The 18694-nt window shown below is 38.1% G+C and overlaps 1 protein-coding gene across 6 annotated transcripts in view; it reads right to left on the bottom strand.

The window, feature by feature from the left end:
• Positions 1-3479: 3479 nt before the first annotated feature.
• The window catches only part of DDX60L (DExD/H-box 60 like), a 124757-nt gene continuing 109542 nt past the window's right edge, over positions 3480-18694 (bottom strand). For 3 of the 6 annotated variants that reach the window (XM_064371006.1, XM_064371010.1, XM_064371013.1), the window contains 5 exons: positions 17597-17744; positions 15615-15757; positions 13365-13528; positions 7559-7621; positions 3480-5018 (listed from right to left, as the gene is read on the bottom strand). In XM_064371006.1, the coding sequence (XP_064227076.1) occupies positions 4883-5018; positions 7559-7621; positions 13365-13528; positions 15615-15757; positions 17597-17744 (654 nt within the window). In that variant the 3' untranslated portion in view covers positions 3480-4882. Of the gene's footprint in view, positions 5019-7558; positions 7622-9652; positions 10276-13364; positions 13529-15614; positions 15758-17596; positions 17745-18694 lie in introns of those variants that run through there. The other 3 variants (XM_064371007.1, XM_064371008.1, XM_064371009.1) reach the window with 3 other exon arrangements.

Here is an 18694-nt window from a genome sequence, read left to right as displayed (position 1 = left end):
TTTACAAAAGAAGACATACATGAGGCCAACAAGCATATGAAAAAATGCTCATCATCACTGGCCATTAGAGAAATGCAAATCAAAACTACATTGAGATACCATCTCACACCAGTTAGAATGGCAATCATTAAAAAATCTGGAGACAACAGATGCTGGAGAGGATGTGGAGAAATAGGAACACTTTTACACTGTTGGTGGGAGTGTAAATTAGTTCAACCATTGTGGAAAACAGTGTGGCGATTCCTCAAGGACCTAGAAATAGAAATTCCATTTGACCCAGCAATCCCATTACTGGGCATATATCCAAAGGATTATAAATCGTTCTACTATAAGGACACATGCACACGAATGTTCATTGCAGCACAGTTTACAATAGCAAAGACCTGGAACCAACCCAAATGCCCATCGATGATAGACTGGACAGGAAAAATGTGGCACATATACACCATGGAATATTATGCAGCCATTAAAAACGAGGAGTTCGCGTCCTTTGTAGGGACATGGATGAACCTGGAAACCATCATTCTCAGCAAACTGACACAAGAACACAAAATCAAACACCACATGTTCTCACTCATAGGCGGGTGTTGAACAAGGAGAACACATGGACACAGGGAGGGGAGCACTATACATGGGGGTCTGTTGTGGGGGAGTGGGGGGGGACAGCGGGGGGGTGGGGAGTTGGGGAGGGATAGCATGGGGAGAAATGCCAGATATGGGTGAAGGGGAGGAAGGCAGCAAATCACACTGCCACGTATGCACCTAAGCAACAACCTTGCATGTTTTTCACATGTACCCCAAAACCTAAAATGCAATAAAAAAAAAAAAAAAAAAAAAAAGAAAACAATTTATAGAAATTTCAGAATTTTATTTAAGAGGGTATTGATTTAGTTAGGGGTCTCCAGAGAAACAGAAACAATAGAACATATATAGAGAGAGGTAAGAGGAGATTTGTTTTAGGAATAGGTTCATGTAGTTATAAAAGTGAAGAAGTTCCATATCTGCCACCTGAAAGCTAGAGCAACAGAAAAGCAGGAAGCATAATTCAGCCCCAGTCCAAAGACGGGAGGATTGGTGGTGGAGCCTGTGAGCTGCCAACAGTGTAAGTTCCACTCTGAGACCAAAAGCCCCAGAATCAAGAGTGCTGATGTCTAACGGCAGGAGAGGACAGGTGCATCCATTCAATCAAAGAAAGCAAATCTGCCTTTCCTCTACCTTTTTTTTTTCTACTCTGTTCCTCAATAAGTTTTGGGATAATGCCTGCCTCTCTGTTCTTGCTTGTTGTCTACTTTATCCATGGAAGCCCACAGCAAATTATAGCTATAATAATCATAGCTATTTTAAATTTCCATTCTGATAATTCCAACATTTCTCCCATGTCTGGCTCTGATGCTTGCTCTGTATCTTCAAACTGGGTTTTTTGTTTGTTTGTTTGTTTTTTGCATTTTAGTAATATTTTGCCTAGTAATTTTTTCTTGATAGCAGACATGATGTACTGAGTAGAAAGAACTGTTATAAACAATAGGTCTTTAGTAATGTGGTGGTAAGTTGTTGTGGGGGTGGTCTGTAGTCCTATACAGTCATGCATTACATAATGACATTTTGGTCAATATACGTCAGTGGTCCCATAAGATGATAATACCATATATTTATTGTACCTTTTGTATGTTTAGATGTGTTTAGCTATACAAATACTTGCCACTGTGTTGCAATTACCTACAGTATTGAGTACAGTAAAATACTGTACAGTCCTGTAGCCTAAGAGCAATAGTTTATACCACATGATTTAGGAGTATAATAGGCTATACTATCTAAGCTCATGTAAATACACTCTTTAATGTTCACACAATGACAAAATCACCTAACAATGTATTTCTCAGAACATATTTCCATTGTTAGGAAGAAACTTATGACGATAATTATGTCTGACATTTAGTGAGCTTGTGTCTCTAGATGATGAACTTTACGAGTGTTCCTCAGCTTTGTTCTATGCCCTTCTTCAGGTGAGGTAGGATGGCTAGTGTGGGCTGAAGTTGGATATTTCCCTTCAATACAGGTTAGTTAGTCTCTGGTAAGACCCCAGCAGGCTAGGCAGGCTCTGAGTAACTAGTTTCTCCTGAGGACAGACCTTATTAAAAAGACCAGAGTGCTCTGGCACATTTTAAATTAGTTTTTTATTTTCCTCCTTCCAGAAGCATGAGGGGTTTTTCTCCAATGTTTACTGTAAGACCTTGGTTCAGTTCCCAGATATAAAACTCACAGAAGTATGCCTCCCAGGTGAATGTATCCCCCTGGAGTTTTCAACTCTCAGACGCACCCAGGCTGAGCAGCTCATCCATTAAAGTTCAGGTTTTCCTGCTCCAGCACTGCTTCCTGTGGAGGTTTCTGCCTCAGTGTGTCGTAATTCTCTGTAACCACCTGTCTTTCAATCCAATTTGATGGGCAACAGTTTCCCCCATGACATCACTTCTCTCAGGGATCTAGAAGAATTTTCGATTTTTCAGTTTGTTCCTATTTTCACTAATTAGGATGGAGTGGTTGATTCCAAGCTTCTTACAAGAGAAACCAGAAACTAGAAGTCTCATCCATTTACTTTTTTTCTTTTTTTGAGACAGAGTCTTGTTCTGTCACCAGGCACCAGGCTGGAGTACAGTGGCGCAATCTTGGCTCACTGCAATCTCCGCCTCCTGGGTTCAAGCAATTCTCCTGCCTCAGCCTCCCTAGTAGCTGGGACTACAGGCACATGCCACCACACCCAGCTAATTTTTGTGTGTTTTAGTAGAGACAGGGTTTCACCATATTGGCCAGGATGGTCTCAATCTCTTGACCCCGTGATCCACCCACCTCAGCCTCCCAAAGTGCTGGGATTACAGGCATAAGTCAGTGCTCCCAGTCCATTTACTTTTAATTTACATATGTCTTTATATTTAAAAGAGGTTTCTTGTAGACAACAAACAGTTGGTTATTGTGTTTTGATACACTCTGACAAGCTCCATCTTTTGTTGTGTTTAAGCCTTTGATATTTAAGGTTACTCTCTATAAAGCTGGATTAATATCTACCATGTTTGTTACTATGTACTTATTTTAAATAAAAAAATTTAGAATTAGCCCTAAGAAAATAGTCATAAGTAAGATTTTTGGCACATGACTGATATAAACCAAATTTGGGTTAAATTCTAAGGAATAGAGGTTTTTCCATTTCTAGACAAAGTGTTTTTCTAAGCCTATGTAACATAGCTGTAAATAATGTCATATGATAAATGGTGTCTTGGTACATTCTAGATGGTTCAAAAGGTTACATCTTTCACCCTGAGAAAGAAATTCTCTGTGTTCAAGATCTGGGTCTAAACCAGATTTTATATTAGTCTGTGACCTAGGGCTACAATAAAGATAGGCAGCAATGAAAGCAAAATACCTAATGAACGCATGCCTACAAATGGATGGACTAATAGATTTAACACAAGAAACACAACACAAAGTCAATTTAATGTCCTTTATTTTCTGATAGGTGCCAAGTCACTTACTACATAAACAACAACAATATTAAGTTTTCAGCTAATTGTTTTCTTAAAGGATCACAGAACTTGTACTCAAGACCTCATTTACATAAAAAATTCACTTGAGGTTTTCTGGTTGAAACTTTCAATAGCTTTAAGAATTACATTCTCTAATTTTTAAATCAACTGCCGTTTAAGCTCATTTGAGAGACTTTTTTTCTCCTTCAGAGCATCAAATTCATTTATATATATCTTTAAAGAAAGAAACACACCTTTAAAGGTTTGTTTTTGCTATGGTTGTTGTTTGTTCATTTTTATTTGTTTGTATGCTTGTTTTTTAAGTATGATACTGAGGGCAGAAACAATCTGAATTCCATATTCAGGTTCACAGGGTAAACTTTTTTTTCTGTTACACACACACTCCTTAATCACTGCCAGAAAGTGTACTCTTGATCATTTGGAAAGAAGAAATAAGAAAGCTTGGGGGACTCAAACAAAACCTATCATTGCTATTGGACAAAACAGTTGAATCAGCATGTTCTGCTTTCAAATGGAAAGTGGTTTATAACTACTCCAAGTGACTGTCGTAGTTAATTCAGGCTGCTATCACAGAATACCACAGACTAGGTGGCTAAACAACACACATGTATTTCTCACAGTTTTGGAGGCTGGAAAGTTCAAGATCAAGGTGTAAGTAGATTCTGTTCTGGTGAGGGCCTGCTTCTTGGTTTGCAGATGGCCATCTTCCCATTGTATCATCCAATGGTAGCAAGCAGAGAGAGGAGAGCAAGTTCTCTTGTATCTCTCTGTTAAAGACACTAATTGCATCCAAAGAGCTCCACTCTCATGACCTGATCATCCCTAATACCATCACATTGAGGTTTAGCATTTCAGTATAAACATTTTTGAGGGGAGGGCACAAACATCCAGTTCACAGCAGTTACCTTCTTGTAAATGCAGAAGTCTTCTTACATAACTAAATTGTTGTTCAGGATTGACTTGGGTCTCTTGTGATTTATTGATCATTAATTTAAAATTCAATAACTTGAGGGTGTATCAAAAATTGGCAATGTGATACAAATTTTGCTAGACATTAACTTTAACTACAAAAATTACAACACTGTAATTAATTAAGTCACTACCCAATCCCAATCACTTGTCACATATTATCTCATTTAATCCTCAAAATGACTAGAAGTATCCATCTTTACTCCCATTTTGCCAAAAATAAAGTTAAAGCTCAGATATATTACATAATGTAAGGTCACTGAGTTAGAACAGAGCTAATATTTGAATTCAATTCTGTTTGGCTCCAAGATGAATATTTTTTCTATTTCATTGTGTAAGCTCAAATATATCTCTCCTTGCAAAGGGATAAATACCACTTAATCAGACTTGAAAGTTTCCATGGTGTTAGTGTGAGTGATTTCTTCAAGTTTCTCATAAAAGGTTTGACTCAATTGCTTAAATGCCAGGACTACATTGTCATGCTCATTTTCACATAGTTCACTCAAGGAGTCACTGTATAAATGATAATAATAATAATGAGCCCACATTTAGATAACAATCAATATTACTAAAAGGTTAGCAGAAGTAATTGCCCCCAAACCTATCAGATGTAAATATGGAGAAAAAATATGCAGAATAATAAAAGGTACATTTATCTTATAAAATCTTTACAATATGCATCATGTATCTTGAGAAGGATAAATACCTTCACACAGTTCCTCTTTATCTTACACCTAACTTGCTCTGTGAGTTTGTAAGACCACAGAGTTCCATATTCTTGGGCCCTAGAAGTGTTATTAAACTTCTTTTCTTCTCTGTATACATCTCTTGAAAGCCATATGGACTTCCTAATATCCTGACCATTATTTTTGAAAACCCACAGTCATCCAATTCAATGAAAAACTATTCTGTCCCTATCCATAGATTTTAGGAACTAGAAGCTAGAGTGAACGAGAGGAGACTTAGAAAAGTGGGTCTTTCAGTACCTGACATGTGATTTGAGCATTGAAACCCATTGTGATTTAACATTCTGCCATCCTTTCTGTCTTCATGTCCCACCTTATTCACTCTAGAGCAGAGCTTCTGTTTTTTTTTTTTTTTTTTTTAACTAGTCCTCAGTGGCTGAATATTAGGAATGATGACATCTTTATCTCTAAGTCTGAAATTCCTCCAGAGTTTCAGATCTATTATTCCATCTGACTGCTTGACATTTCCCCCTGGATGTCTTATAGACAACACATGTGACATTTTAAATTCCAACTCATACATTTTTATTGTCAGGTCCCAAGTCATCATCATGTATTCCATAATTTCATTAACATTATCATTAACCAAATCAGAAACCCCAGTTGTCATAATATCTCTTGCCCCACTGCATGAATTCCACCTCTTACATATTTCTCTAAGCTTCATCATTCATTTCTCCAAGCCTCATCATTCATTTCTCCCACCATTGCCTAATTCAAGCCTGGAATATAGCCTCCAACTTTAGCTCCCTGCTTTCAGTTTCTCTACCTCCTGAGTTAATCTACATACTCTGCCAGAATAACATCCCTAAAACATAGATCTATGTCATACTCATCCTTAAAAACTCCCTTGTCTCACCTTTGTCTACCATTTTAAATCCAGACTTCATTGCATAACAAGTAAGACCCTTTGCATATACAACCAAATTCCTTTCAAAGACTCTACACTCACTTCTCAGCATTTCCCCCTATCCCTGTCACAACCTCCACATTCTGTACTCCACCATCATTAGCTTGGGGCCTATCCCTGAATACATCAGGACCTTTAATATTTCTGTACATTTGGATAAACTATTCTCCCTGCTTAAAATCCAATTACTGTAATTATTCTACTTAATTATCCTACATAACTAGAATTATATTAAGTATAATTAATCTACCTAATGAATTTTCACTTCTCCTTTGAGACCTAATTCGAAATTACATCTTCTATAATGCTTTTTCTGATTCTAGTAGCATTAATAATAAAGTTACTGATGTTATTTTAGTATTTTACACGTAACTCAATCATAGCACTTACCACATATGATTGTGTACAAGAAAGTTACTCCCATGACATTGAAGTGCCTGGAAGAGTCCCTCTAGCACAGTAAGATCTTGATACTTTTGTAATTGATGAACGGATAAAAGAATTATTTTTCTTGTTTCAATTCTTAAGATATGTTTAAAATCTCCAAAGCTTCTCAGGCTCCTCAAAGAGGTTGAAGCTTTGGTAGCTATAAGCCACTTGAGGAATCCCCCACGTGAAGATACTCAAAGGGGGAGAAGTAGGGCCATCCTAAGACTTTCACTCTTTGTAGAGAGCTTCCCAAAGTGTCAGACTCAGCTCAGACCAAGGAAAACCACAAATGTGTCCTCACTAACACGGTCCTCTAAATAAATATTCTCCTCCCCAAACTGAATTTATGTGAAAAACCACATAGGTTTGAAAAAGAAGGACTAGAGGTAAGGAAAATGGAGCTAGACAAAAATTAGATGAGCAATGGAGCATAGAGAAAGACGTACCCACAGAGAGTTCATATTTGGTTGGGTCTCTATTGAGATTGGGGCAGATGAACACAGGAAATCAACAGGAGATGCCAGAGTCTGGAAAAGGCACTGAGTATGAGAAAGACTTAAGTGCTCTGAAGTGGATATAAACTGGAGACCTACTGAAGTCATCAGGGTGTAGCCTTCTGGATTCCCATTTATCTGACTCAGTGTGACTGCTCAGCATTTGTAGAAAGAGTATAGTGAGGCCTGGAGATTTATGAAGTCATGAGGAAGTGCCTCTGAGGCTCTGATCTGGATGAAATTAAGTTACAAATGGATTTGAGATGAATCTTAATACAAAAAAAAATGTGACAGTGTCCTGAGGAAGGGGTCTACAGAGCCTTTGGTCAGCTGAGTTGTAGAGAACCTGGGAGGCTCAATGATACCTTCTGAGTGCTCCTTCATGAGAATCATAAACTTTCACAAAGGAAGGACTCAACGTCTGCTAAACTATCATTAAGTAATTGAGGAAATCAAACTCAGCATGAAACATACCTGATAGCCTGAATGTTGAATGCAAAATCTTTCAAACACCTTAAGAGCTGTCCCATACGCATCCTAAAGAGAACAACATTTCTTAATTAAAAGGTATAAAAACATAAACATAAAATAATTAACTCAAACTTTAATAGTGGTCTGTCTATGGTAGCTAATTTATCTGTCAAATACAGTCCCAGTTGAGAATTCATTTTATTGTATTAATCATAATGAAATTCAGAAGCATAAGTAAAAAAAACACACACAAAAAAATTATTAAAGAGAGAATTTGACCATCATCAAAGGGGGAGGGTGAAATATACAAGTAAAGCTTAGAGGGCCAACAGGGACTAGAGATTAAAGTGAAAACAAAACAAGTTTATACACTAATATTATTTCTACTTTCTTCATAACTAAGAACTAGACCTAAGAAAAATAGATGTAGCTCAAGATTTGTGAAGAATAGCAGAACATTGAGCAAGATGCTATTCATCTCCCCATGAAAAAGGACCAAAACAACAAATAAACCATTCTATTTCCACTGGAGTGGTGAAGTGTGCCGGAGAGCGGCAGAGGAGCACCTGCAGAGCACAGAAGCCCAAGGTAGCACCGTAGAGACAGGAGTGAGGCACCCTGCTCTGCCACACTGTCTGTCCTACCAGGAATGACTGGGAGTCAGGGTGGCTTCTTCTTACAGAAAAATGCTATGCTAAAGACTTCCAGTGCTTTCCATAGCCATCACAGATGCCAGCAGTTCTTACTACAAGAGAGTCTCCCAGTCCTCACAGGCCCTGAATCTATTGTGGAGAGTTACCACAAATTTAAGTTGCTACGTCAGCCCAGAGTAAGAGCCCACATTGTGCATCCCCTCCTTCATGACTAAGCAGCTACAGCATGGTGACATTTTGAAACCAGACTCACTGCTAGACTGTATCCCTTACTGGAGGCCAGTAGCCATGCTCTCTCTCCATCCCTGAAGCCCCACCACCATTTCACATCCAAAGCTATGTGGCAGCCATAACCCACTAAGGAAAAGGTAGATATGCAGAGCAAGAAAGCCACTGAACAGGTGGCCAGGCCACTGCACCTGTGCATACTTGTGCTGCATAGCCAGACAAACCACCATGGGTTTAGTTTGTTCTTGTGTATTGTATATTCTTGTATATTGTTTCTTGAGGTGCATTATTGAGTTGTTTAGTAAAAAAATCTTTCTTCTTTTTTGATTTAGGCCTTTATTGCCATAAACTCCATTTTAAAATTGCTTTTTCTATATTCTATAAGTTTACTTATAATGTGTTTCTATTCTCATTTGTCTTAAGAAAATTTTAAATTTCCCTTTTAATGTGTTAATTGATCTGTTGGTTTTTATAGGAGTAATCGTTTAATTTCCATGTATTTGTAAATTTCCCAGAGTTTTTATTGTTGCTAATTTCTAGTTTTATGCCATTTTGCTGAGAAAAGGTACTTGATATGATCTCTATTTTCTTATATTTGTTCAGACTTGTTTTGTGATGAGACACTTCTCAAAAGGAGACATTTATGCAGCCAACAAATATATGGAAAAAAAACTCATCATCACTGGTCGTTAGAGAAATGCAAATCAAAACCACATTGAGATACTATCTCATGACAGTTAGAATGCTGATTATTAAAAAGTCAGGAAACAACAAATGCTGGAGAGGATTCGGAGAATTAAGAATGCTTTTACACTGTTGGTGGGAGTGTAAATTAGTTCAACCATTGTAGAAAACAATGTGGTGATTCCTCAAGGATCTAAAACTAGAAATACCATTTGACCCAGCAATCCCATTACTCGGTATATATCCAAAGGATTATAAATCATTCTACTATAAAGACACATGCACATGCATGTTTATTGTGGCACTGTTCACAATAGCAAAGACTTAGAACCAACCCAAATGTCCAATATTGATAGACTGGATAAAGAAAATGTGGCATATATACACCATGGAATACCATGCAGTCATCAAAAAGGATGAGTTCATGTCCTTTGCAGGGACATGGATGAAGCTAGAAACCATCATTCTCAGCAAACTGACACAAGAATAGAAAACCAAATGCCACATGTTCTCACTCATAAGTGGGAGTTGACCAATGAGAACACATGGACACAGGGAGGGGAACATCACATGCTGGGGCCTGTTGTGGGGTGGTAGGCTAGGAGAGGGACAGCATTAAGAGAAATACCTAATGTAGATGAAGAGTTAGGAGGGTGCAGCAAACCACCATGGCACGTGTATACCTATGTAACAACCCTGCATGTTCTGCACATGTATCCCAGAACTTGAAGTATAATTTTTTTAAAAAGGCAATCAGTTTTATAAGGGATGCAGAACATAAAAGACTGGAAAATTTGCAACTGACAATGCAACAGAAAAGAAAATCCCATTTTCTGAGGAGAAATTTAATCCAGCTGCAGAAATTTGCATAAGTAACAAGGAGCTGAATGTTAATCCCCAAGACAGTGGGGAAAATGTCTCCAGGACATGGCACAGGTCTTTACAGCAGACCCTCCCATCACAGACCCAGAATCTAGGAGGAAAAAGTGGTTTCATAGGTCGGGCCCAGAGTCCTTGTGTTGTGTGCAGCCTCACACTTGGTGTCCTGTGTCCCAGCTGCTCCAGCCATGGCTGAAAGAGGCCAATGCAGAGCTCAAGCCATGGCTTCAAAGGGTGCAAGCCCTAAGTCTTGGTAGTCTCCACATGGTGTTGAGCCTGTGGGGGCACAGAAGTCAAGAATTGAGGTTTGGAAACCCCTGCCTAGATTTCAGAAGATTTATGGAAATGCCTGGATGCCCAGGCAGAAGTTTGCTGCAGGGGTGGGGCCCCATGGATAATCTCTGCTAGGGCACTGCCCAAGGAAAATGTGGGGTCAGAGCCTCCACACAGTCCTAACTGGGGTACCACCTAGTGGAACTGTGAGAAGAGGGCCACTATCCTCTGTACCCCAGAATGGTAGATCCACTGACAGTTTGCACTGTGCACCTGGAAAAGCCACACACACTCAATGCCAGCCTGTGAAAGCAGCCAGGAGGGAGGCTGTACCCTGCAAAGCCTCAGGGGTAGAGCTGCCCAAGACTATGAGAACCCACCATCAGCATGACCCAGATGCAAGACATGTAGTCAAAGGAGTTCATTTTGGGGCTTTAAGATTTGACTGTCCTGCTGGATTTTGAATTGCATGGGGCCTATAGCCCCTTTGTTTTGGCCAATTTCTCCCATTTGAAATGGCTGTATTTACCCAATGCTCATATCCTCATTGTGTCTAGGAAGTAGCTAACTTGCGTTTGATTTTACAGGCTCATAGACAGAATGGAGTTGCCTTGTATCAGATAAGACATTGGACCATGGACTTCTGAGTTAATGCTCAAATGAGTTAAGACTCTGGGGGACTGCTGGGAAGGCATGCTTGGTTTTGAAATGTGAGGACATGAGATTTTGGAGGGGCCAGGGCAGAATGATATGGTTTGGCTGTGTCTCCAACCAAATATCATCTTGAATTGTAACTCCCACAATCCCCATGTGTCATGGGAGGAACCCAGTGGGAGGTGATTGAATTATGGGGGCAGGTCTTTCCCGAGCTTTTCTCGTGATAGTAAATGAGTATCACAAGATCCGATGGTTTTAAACACAGGAGTTTCCCTGCACAAGCTCTCTTCTCTTGGCTGCCACCGAGATGTACCTTTCACCTTCTGCCATGATTGTGAGATCATGGAACTGTAGGTCAAATAAACCTCTTTTATTTTTAAATTGCCCAGTCTTGGGTATGTCTTTGTCAGCAGTGTGAAAACAAACTAATACAACCATTAAAAGAAAAACAGCAGAAAAACTTCACGATACTGGGCTGGGCAAGGATTTTTTAAATAAGATCTCAAAAGCACAACCAATAAAAGCAAAAACAGACAAAGGAGATTACATCAAACTAAACAATTAACAAGTGAAGAGACAACCTATAAAATAGGAGAAAAATACCTGCACACTATACATCAGACAAAAGATTCATCTCCAGAATATATAAGAAACTTAACAGCAAAAAAAAAAAATCTAAAAATGAGCAAAAAACTTTAATTGACATGTCTCAACAGAAAGTACACAAAAGGCCTATAAGTATATGAAAAAATGTTCAACATTACTAATCATCATAAAATTCAAATCAAAACCACAATCAAATACCACCTCACTCTAGTTAGAATGGTTATTAATTTAAAAAAAGACAAAAGAAAGCAAGTGTTGGTGTGAGTGTGGAGGAAAGAGAATGCTTACATGCTGTGGGTAGGATTATAAATAAGTAAATCCATTATGGAAAACAGTGTGTAAGTTCTTCAAAATATTAAAACTAGAATTATGATATGATCCAGCAATCCCACTACTAGATATATATCCAAAGAAATTAAATCAGTATGTCAAAGAGATACCTGCACTCCCATCTTTAATGCCACATTATTTACAATAGCTATGATATGGAACCATCTTAAGTGTCCAACAATGGATGTATCACATTTTCTTTAAAATGTGATACATATACACAATGAGATACTATTCATCCATTAAAAGGAATAAAATCCTGTCATCTGTGACAAGATGAATCAATCTGGAGGACATTATGTTAAGTGAAATAAGCCAGAGACAGAAAAAAATATATATTGCATGGTATCACTCATACATGAAATCCAAAAGGAAGAAAAAATAATATAACAGAAGTAGAGGGTAGAATAATGGTTTCAAAGATTGGAGAAGGGAAGAAAGAGGAGGAGGTGGGCAGAGGTTAGTGAACATGTACAAAATTACAGTAAGATAGAAGAAATAAGTTCTAGTGTTTTATTGCACAGAAAGGTGCCTACAGTTAACAGTATTGTATTGTAGATTACAAAATAGCCAGAAGAGAGGCTTTTGAATGTTCTCATCACAAAAAAATAAGTATGTGAGGTGATGGGTACCCTGGCTAACCTGACTTAATCATCATACAACATATATGTATCAAAATAACAAATTGTACCCTATAAATATGTACAGTTACAATGTCAATTTAAAAACTTTAAAAATAACAGCATTTAAATATTTAAAACTAATTTTGATCAGAATTAATCAAAAATTTATGTAAAATCCATATAGAATTCCTGAATTACTATTTAAAAGCACGACTTTCCCCATTTCTAGCTACTTGTTTCCATGGCTCAATTTTTCACTTTCCATATGAATTCTAAGTATTCATCCTTCTTTACTGCTTTGTAAAATGATTTCCAAAGAACTAGAACAAGTGTCCCTTTCTAACAGACAGCTGCTAAGTTAACTTTCTCATAATGTAAGTTTCAGATCTTTTCCTTCCACTTCACACTTGTGGAGAAAAAAATAAATATTAATTTACTTATTTCATAAAAGATAATCTTTGATATGCTTTTGGAAATCATCCAACATTCTTTCTTAATGAATAATTAGTATAATGGTAAATTATTAAAATATCTTTTTGAGCTTTGCAATGTATTCAATTTTTCTGTCTTCAGAGTTAGGTTCACCAGAACCAGTTCAAGTACCAAGATTTCGGTAGTACCTACCCCCAAAATCCAAAATAATACTGAAATTTCTAATCACCAGAAATTATTCTTCTAGAAAGTGACCTAGTATGCTTTCATGATTAATCCGTATTTTAAACTCTTAAAAAGATTACTTATTAAAATTCCTATTTAAAAATATGTTTATATTTATATAATTATATGATGTAAATTATATGCTGTTACATTTATAATATGAATATACAGTAATAAAACATAGATATATAGGTATACATATATTTTACAGACACGCACCCATAAACGTACCCATTGGTTTGGTCTAATCTTGTCAAGCAGTTGTGCTTGTAGAAATTGAGTGCATATGCATTTAGTGGCATCCTCCTTCCTCGGTGATCGAATTTCCATGGCCACAGCAGAGGAGCCTGAGTGCCACTAACACCGACTGTGCGCAGAATGACCTGAAGAAAGACATTTTCTATTAATTCATTATTGATGTATAAAGAGGAATTGTTTGCAGTTTGAGATTTCTTTTGTATGAATCTCAGTTTCCTAAAGCATGTTCCGAAGAAGCTGAGGTGAAGGAGGCAGGCAGAGGAGGACTCCCATGGGGGTCGAGGGAAGTAGGGCCCATTATGGTGAGGGAAAGGGGCGTGTTAGAGATCCTGGGCAGCGCCACGCTAAGCACGCCTCTGGACTGGGCAGCCCACTGAGGGAAACGGAAACTCTCACAACATACTGAGGGCAATTTCAGCCATCCAGCTATAATACTGCAAGCAACATTCACTAAGGAAAAATACATAGAAGCTGATTTTAAAGTAGAATTTTCATCATCATCTTAATTGGTGCACAGAATGACCTTGAAAGGAGTGTCATGTAGCTAGTGTCTCCCTGTGCCCACAGGGCGAATACAATGGAACAGCACCAACCTTTGGTCTCCAGAGAGAAGAAAAAAGTGGAGGAGGAGGGATAGAAGAGGAAAAAATGAAAAGAGGCAAAATGAACAAACAAAAACTAAGTTTCCATAGTTCTGGGCACGTAAGACAAATTAATCTGTACAGAATAAGAAGAAATCTGCAAATTCTGCCAGTGCATGGATAAAATTAAACTGTGGAGCAAGTGAAATAAAAATACAAGTTCAGGCCAGGCATGGTGGCTCATGCCTGTAATCCTAGCACTTTGGGAGACCAAGGCAGGTAGATTGCTTGGGCCCAGGAGTTCGAGATCACACTGGGTAACATGGTGAAACCTTCTCTCTGCTAAAAATACAAAAAATTAGCCGGGCGTGATGGCGTGTGCCTATAGTCCCAGCTACATGGGAGACTGAAGTAGGAGGATCACCTGAGCCCAGGAAGTTGAGGCTGCAGTGAGCTGAGATGTGTCACTGCACTCCAGCCTGGGCAACAAACACAGTGAGACCCTGCCTTAAAAAAAAAAGAAAAAAAAAAGAAATACAAGAAACAGAAGAGGAGGGGAGTGGAGGGGAGTGGAGGGGGAGGGGAGGGGAGGGGGGGAAGGGAAGGGGAGGGAAGGGAAGAAAGAGAAGAGGAAAGAAGGAAAGAAAGAAAAAGAGAAAGAAAGAGGAAAGAAAAAGAAAGAGAGAAAGAAAGAAAGGAAAGGAAGGAAGGCAGGAAGGAAGGAAGGAGAGAAGGAAGGGAAGGAGGGAGGGAGGTAGGACAGACAAGTTCAATGAGAAAAATACATAATGTAAAACTTGTAACTTTGAAGAAATTGTTTGATCATCTGTGTTCTTTTCTATTTGATTACTCTGGATATCAAATAGCTTTGATACCTATATTCTTTTAGATAAACTTTTAAATAATTTAACAGTTCTTTTAATATGCCAATATTTATAATGAACCTGAAATTACATTAGCAGCTATTTAAACTGGCCAACCAAATTTTTAGTCCAAACTCTGTAGGAAGATTCATGATTTTTAAAATTCCTATAAACAATACATATGCAAAAATACTTGAAGCCCACTCTTGACATGATACATGACTCCTGACCCAGGGACAAAATGAAGTCAGTGTACAGTGTCAATCTTTATTATTAAATATAATCAATGTGGAATTTATTTCTCATGTTTCAGATTAAATCTAGCATCTTCCAGCACCCAAATCTTCCAGTATCCAGAACCTCCCAGAGGTTCTAGGGCTTTTTGGCCCCTTCATAGACAAGTATCCTCAAAGATGTGTGTGGTCTGGAGTACAGAAAGCATCATGAGGTCTATATCAATATTGGGAAAATGTGAGCTGCTTTCTCTTCCTCTTCCCATAGCAAACCTGTGGCAAACCTCACTAAAAAAATGAGAAAAAAAAAGTGGTGACTGAAATTTTAGACAAAGAAGCAAGGTTTCTCAGGCTAACTCCGTAGAGCATAAAATCACACTGGCTTCCAGGGCTTCATTCTCTTGGACAATGGTGTTGGCATCAGGGGACATCTTTCAGTGTTTTGGGTCTGAAATCCTACGAAGGCTGCAAGGCAGTGTAATCCCACTCTCTCTGTTAAACACATTTTGTACATAAGATGCATCCTTCCCTTACCTGGTTGACAGTCTCTGGTTGAAGCAAATCAATATCTGTGTTCCCCGAAAGACAAACAAATGGTGAAATGGCGACTCTTCCTTCCTTGCAGCTCATCAAGTGAGATACAAGTTGGGAGTCTTCACATTCTTTACCTGTGAATTCTGACCATGTTGGACTAGGTCACGTTAGGGTTTAAAAATCAACTCACATGTTAACCCTGTGAAACTCACTGTACGTCAGGCCACAGTAGGTGACATTCATCTCATCAGAATGAAGGCTGACGGAGATATGGTGCATACAGTCTTTAACCCAGCTTGGCACAGAGTAATCATTCGATCCATATTGACTATTAACTTATTATCATTACTCTTTCTATTACTTGTTATTTTTGCCCATGAACTCAGATATAACCTCAGAAACCTCCAAGACACAATGTTCAGGCAGCTCCTACCAGTGGATTTGGAGCTGGCATAAGAGATAAAACATAGGCTCTGTCCAGCGAGTACCATCTCACTGGACTTGGAAGGCACCAAGTCATGAACTCAGGCCTCGCGCCTTCTTCCCATCCTGCCACAATCACACACTCCCACCAGCTTTTCTCTGCAGTACTTTCCTTGCTTCCACCACTATCACCTACATTTGCTCACGCTGTGTCCCAAATCAACAAATCTTGAGGAACTACAATGCTTACCTCCCTGTCTTTTACTCCAACTAAGACTATATTAGGAGACAGGGGAATAAGGGAATCATTTTTATGGCTCCACTCTTTACTCTTAGTCTAGCTTCTTCTTTCCATTTATTTTCCCTTAGAAGTTTCCTGCTATAAAACTGAAATTTGGAAGCTTAGTTACTTTGCAATACCAGTTACTCCTCAACCAAGGACAAGTAACAGAAGAAACAATGATATTTGCAATGTCCACTAGAACTTTTTGCAACGATAGAAATATTCTACCTCTACTATGTTCAAAGTAGAAGCCACTAGCATTTGAAATGTAGCTAAAGTGACTAAAAAATTAACTTTTCAATTGTTTTACTTTTAACCAACTTAATTTAAATAGTGACATATAGCTAGCTGGTGGCTACCATATTGGGTAGAATAGACTTATACAATGTTGACTATGTGTCATGCACTGTTTTAAGAACTTTATGAACATTAAGATGCCCAATCCTCTAAACTTCTGTAAGCTAGATAATATTTTTAGTCCTTTCATTTCACAGATTAAAAAATTGAGACATAAAAATTAAGTAACTGACATGAGATCTCATGGTTAATAATAAGTATCAGAGCCAAAATTTGGACCTCGGCACCCTGCTTCCAGAGTTCACATGTGTAACCTCTATGCCACTACCTCTCAGGGGAAAAAAAATCCCGGAAATTATGCCATTTTCTTTTTTATCTGTCAAGGCAACCTTCCATCAAAATGAGGCTGGGTGCAGTGGCTCATGCCTGTAATCCCAGCACTTTGGGAGGCTGAGGAGGGTGGATCACGAGGTCAGGAGTTCGAGACCAGCCTGACCAACATGGTGAAACCCTGTCTCTACTAAAAATACAAAAATTAGCCAGGCATGGCAGCAGATGCCTGTAATCCCAGCTACTCGGGAAGCTGAGCAGGAGAATCACTTGAACCCGAGAGGCAGAAGTTGCAGTGAGCCGAGATCACATCACTGCACTCTACTCTATGGGACAGAGCAACACTCCGTCTCAAAAAAAATAAAAGATTCATAATTACTTTAATGTTTTTTTCTTCCATTGCCCAATTAATATTTGGCAATTATAAAGTTTTTTTTTTTTTTTTTTTTTTTTTTTACTTGGAAAACAGAGCCATTATCATACCCTATGACGGGCTACATTGTTTTCCGTGGATAAAACACTCAGGTTAGTACAGCTGCCCTGGAATAAGCTCCTTTACCAGTTTTGAAGAATCTAGTATCTAGAGGCTTTCTTGGGCAAGATTGTTTACCCTTTAAATTGTTCCAGAATGGAAGTAAAATTTGCTTACTGATTCTTGACAAAGGGAGTTGATACTCATTTGTCATGTTCACCGACTTGGAAGCAGTCAGTAGGAAGGAGGCAAAATCCTTCATCACTGCCAGGTTATACTCATGTAAAGCAGCTTTAAAATCCTCCGGGAGGTCGGCAAGGATCACCTGTGGGCGAGATACATTTCAGAAAGAGCTCTTTACTTTTATTTAAAAAAATTCAACTGCTTGGCGAAAAGATTGCAGCATAGTTCTGTAGATTGATGTCCATTCATCAAAGTCTGTGATTACTTTATTCACTTGTGAGATTAAGGTAAAATTTCCTTTTGATTTCAACCAACATTTATAAATGCAAATACCTTTCCTTAAAAAAAGTTGTTTCAACTCCACTTAGCCAAAACCACCAATTTAATAGAAACGTGACCTACACTGATATTAATTAAACTTAGGTATATTTCAGAGACTTGAAGGATATATTTAGAGAGCAAGTGACAAGTTAGTGTAGCAATAGTAGCATAAATTCTTTATTGAGTTCAGATTGTGTGCCAACACTGTACTGTGATGACCCAAGCACTTGTGTATGTTAGCTAAATTAATCCTAAGAACAACCCTATGAAGTAAACATTTTCATTTACATTTTGTACATGAGGAAGCTAACCCTCACGGAGGTAAACATGTTCCAAATCTGACAGGTAGTAGATAGAGAAGTGGCTGGTATTGCAAGCTAACTCAGCTTCCAAATTTCATGTTTTAAAACAAATTCTTTCAGAATTAGAACTAGAAATTTCTCTAGTATGGGTTGGAAATAGCTATGACATTAGAAATATTCTTGGTTTTCTTCTATTACAATTATGGCTTTTATTATTTATTTGATATTTTACTTAATTTATTCATACCCTATACTTTTCCAAGAATTGAGGTATTTTATAAGGGTGAAGATAATATAATATGATCATATAAATCCAAATTTGGTAAAAAGGGAAGAAAAATAAGAAAGACTAAAATGGGGCACAAATTACATTCTCAGATTTCTAGGAGCAAGTATCAACGACACATTTCAGAATGTCTGTGAGATAAACACTATTTATTCCCAGCACTAATATCAGATGAGAATTTTC

The sequence above is a fragment of the Aotus nancymaae genome, unplaced genomic scaffold, assembly GCF_030222135.1.
Source record: "Aotus nancymaae isolate 86718 unplaced genomic scaffold, 86718_ANA_hifiasm-v0.15.2.pri h1tg000115l, whole genome shotgun sequence".
Classification (NCBI taxonomy): Eukaryota; Metazoa; Chordata; class Mammalia; order Primates; family Aotidae; genus Aotus; species Aotus nancymaae.
Note: the sequence above shows the minus strand (reverse complement) of the source record. Positions and strands in the feature narration are given on the sequence as shown.